Source organism: Capsicum annuum, chromosome 3 (genome assembly GCF_002878395.1).
Source record: "Capsicum annuum cultivar UCD-10X-F1 chromosome 3, UCD10Xv1.1, whole genome shotgun sequence".
Taxonomy (NCBI): Eukaryota; Viridiplantae; Streptophyta; class Magnoliopsida; order Solanales; family Solanaceae; genus Capsicum; species Capsicum annuum.
Genome location: NC_061113.1, coordinates 249,493,004 through 249,496,144, shown reverse-complemented (window position 1 = coordinate 249,496,144; position 3,141 = coordinate 249,493,004). Strand labels below are relative to the sequence as shown.

General features: G+C 38.0%; 1 protein-coding gene across 1 annotated transcript; it reads right to left on the bottom strand.

Annotated features, from left to right (window-relative positions):
- Positions 1-727: 727 nt before the first annotated feature.
- Positions 728-2,693, bottom strand: LOC124896882. Its single transcript, XM_047408753.1, has 5 exons — positions 1,956-2,693; positions 1,797-1,850; positions 1,645-1,689; positions 940-1,488; positions 728-880 (listed from the first exon to the last, which is right to left on the bottom strand). The coding sequence occupies exons 1-5, from the start codon at positions 2,691-2,693 to the stop codon at positions 728-730; spliced, it is 1,539 nt and encodes a 512-aa protein (XP_047264709.1).
- Positions 2,694-3,141: the final 448 nt, after the last annotated feature.

Here is a 3,141-nt window from a genome sequence, read left to right as displayed (position 1 = left end):
AATAGATGATAAAGATAATATTTGGTTGAAATTTATTCAAAATAATGGATAAATAAGAGTAATAAATAACTTGATAACTAAAATATGCAAATGTGCATAGTAGTAAAATGAAATTCTGCCAAACTTTGAATTATGACATATGTGAAACGATGTGAACGTCCTTTATCCTAAGCGAATGTCTCTTCTTCCTTCAATTACTTGGTTGAACCCACATTCTTCCATATCTCTTATGGTCTTCTCAATCCTTTTCTCGAAAAGATGCCCTTAAAAACTATCCCAGTTTTGAATTTGAGAGAAATGTTGCGTTTCCATAGTGATGAGACCGAGCCTTGTATAAGATGCCCATGTATTCTATCAATGGAATCAAGACGAGCCTAGTTCATGAAATACTCTTAAGAAGATTAAAAACTAAGGGGCCGAACCCTCCGTGGGTTGCCTACGTATCCCATAGAAATCAGGCCAAATGTATTTCATTACATATGATATTAAAAAAAAGGGAAAAACAATTTTTCTTCTAATGTGACCGAGGCCGATGTGGCCGCCTACGTATCCGCCTAGGAAGTCAGGTCAACTGTTGTTTGCATTACAAATAGAGAGATTTTTTGAAAAGTTTCTACTTAAAATATCAAACCCGATATTGGCTTCCTACGTATTCTCCCTAGGGAATTAGGTCATTCGTAGTTTAATTACATAGCAAAAGGAACATTACATAAAAAATGAAAGGCTTCTAAATATAGTATCTCTTAACAGCATCTGCGTTGATGGCTTTCGGCCACACTTCACCATCCAGTTCCTCTAGGATTAGTGCTACGCCTGTCAGCACTTTGTGAACGATGTAAGGCCCTTGCCAGTTGGGTGCAAATTTTCCCTTAGCTTCATTCTGGGGCAAAATATGTGCTTCAACACCAATTGTCTCGGCTTGAATTGTCTTGGTCGTACCTTCTTGTTGAAATCTTTGGCTACCCTATTTTGATAAAGCTGCCCATGAAAGACTGCGTTCATTCTCTTTTCATCAATTAACATCAATTGTTCATACTGATTTTGAATCCATTGGGCATGATTCAACTTAGCTTCCTGAATGATTCTCAAAGACGATATCTCTACTTCTGTGGGTAACACTACTTCTGTTCCATAAACTAGTAGATAAGGTGTTTCTCCAGTATAAGTCCTAATAGTGGTGCGATATTCCAGAAGGGCAAATGATAAATTTTCATGCCAGTGTTTGTAATTATCAATCATTTTCTGCAATATCTGTTTAATATTCTTGTTGGCGGCCTCAACTACTCTATTCATCTGAGGATGATAAGGGGTGGAATTATGATGAGTAATCTTAAACTTCTCACATATCTCATGCATCAAGCCGTTGTTGAGATTAGCTCCATTTTCTGTTATAATTGATTCTGGAACTCCAAATCGACAAATAATGTTATTGCGAAGAAAATCTGTCACCACCTTCTTTGTTACAGACTTGTATAAGGAAGCTTCCACCTATTTGGTAAAATAATTGATAGTTTCCAAAATAAACCTATGTCCATTATAATGCAGATGGATCAATAGGGCTGATGACATCCATGCCCCAAGCTACAAACGGTCAAGGAGAACTCATCACATTAAGTTCATTTAGTGGGACGTGAATCAAATCACCATGAATCTGACACTGATAACATTTCCGCACAAAACGAATGCAATCTGTTTCCATTGTCATCCAAAAATAGCCAGCTCAAAGAATCTTCTTTGACAAAATAAAACCATTCATATGCGGTCCACACATGCCCCCATGTATTTCTTCAACTAACCTGGTTGCCTTCTGAGCGTCGACGCACCTTAACAATCCTAAATCTGGAGTTCTCCTATAAAGGATTTCTCCATTTAGGAAAAAGGGATAGCCAATCTCCTAAGTGTTCTTTTCTGGATGCTAGTTATGCCTTCTTGATAGTCTCCCTCCTTGAGATAACTTTTGATGCGTAGTACCAAGGTTTTCCATCCAGATGCTCATCTACGTAAAAGCAGTAGGCCGGTTGGTCTTGTACATTCACCTTGATAGGATCTATGAAGTTCTTGTCTGGATGTTGAATCATAGAGGATAGGGTTGCCAATGTATTTGCTAATTCGTTTTGAATTCTAGGGACATGTTTAAATTCAACCTTAATGAACTTCTTACGTAACTCTTTCACACACTCCAGATATGGAAGTAGCTTCACATTCTTGACACTCCATTCACCTTGTACTTGATGAATTACCAAATCTGAATCCCCAATAACCAAAAGTTCTTGTATGTTCATATCAGCAGCCATTGTAAGATCAAGGTTGCTAGCCTTGTACTCCGCCATATTGTTAATGCATGGAAACCTGAGCTTTGCTGAGATCGGATAATGTTGGCCTAATTTTGAAACTGGTACCGCCCCAATACCGACTCCTTTGAAGTTTGCTGGGCCATCAAAGAACATCCTCCAACCCAGATATTCTTTTGAAATATCTTCTCCAATGAATAGAACTTCTTCATTTGGGAAATATGTTTTTAGAGGCTTGTACTCTTCATCTGCAGGGTTTTCGACAAGATGGTCAGTTAAAGCTTGTCCTTTAACTGCCTTTTGAGTAACATAAACAATGTCAAATTCTCTTAGCAGAATCTGCCACTTTGTTAAATTCCCGATAGACATGGGCTTCTGAAAGATATACTGGAGTGGATTCATTCTAGAAATTAGAAAAGTGGTATACGCACATATGTAATGCCTTAACTTTTGTGCAATCAAAGTCAAAGCACAACATGTATGCTCTAATAAGGTATACCGGGCTTCGTAAGGCGTGAACTTCTTGCTCAAGTAATATATAGCTTGCTCCTTCTTTCTAATTTCATCTTGTTGTCCTAAAACACACCCAAATGCATTGTCTGACACAGACAAATATAGCAACAATGGCCTTCCGTGTTTTGGGGGCACCAAAATGGGTGGATTGGACAAATACTCCTTGATTCTATCAAAAGCTTATTGACACTCTTCTGTCCACTTTGTAGCAGTGTCCTTTCTCAATAACTTTAATATTGGCTCACAAATCACCGTAGATTGTGCAATAAATTGACTGATGTAATTGAGTCGACCTAGGAAGCTCATTACGTCCTTTCAACTTTTGAGAGGAGGCAAG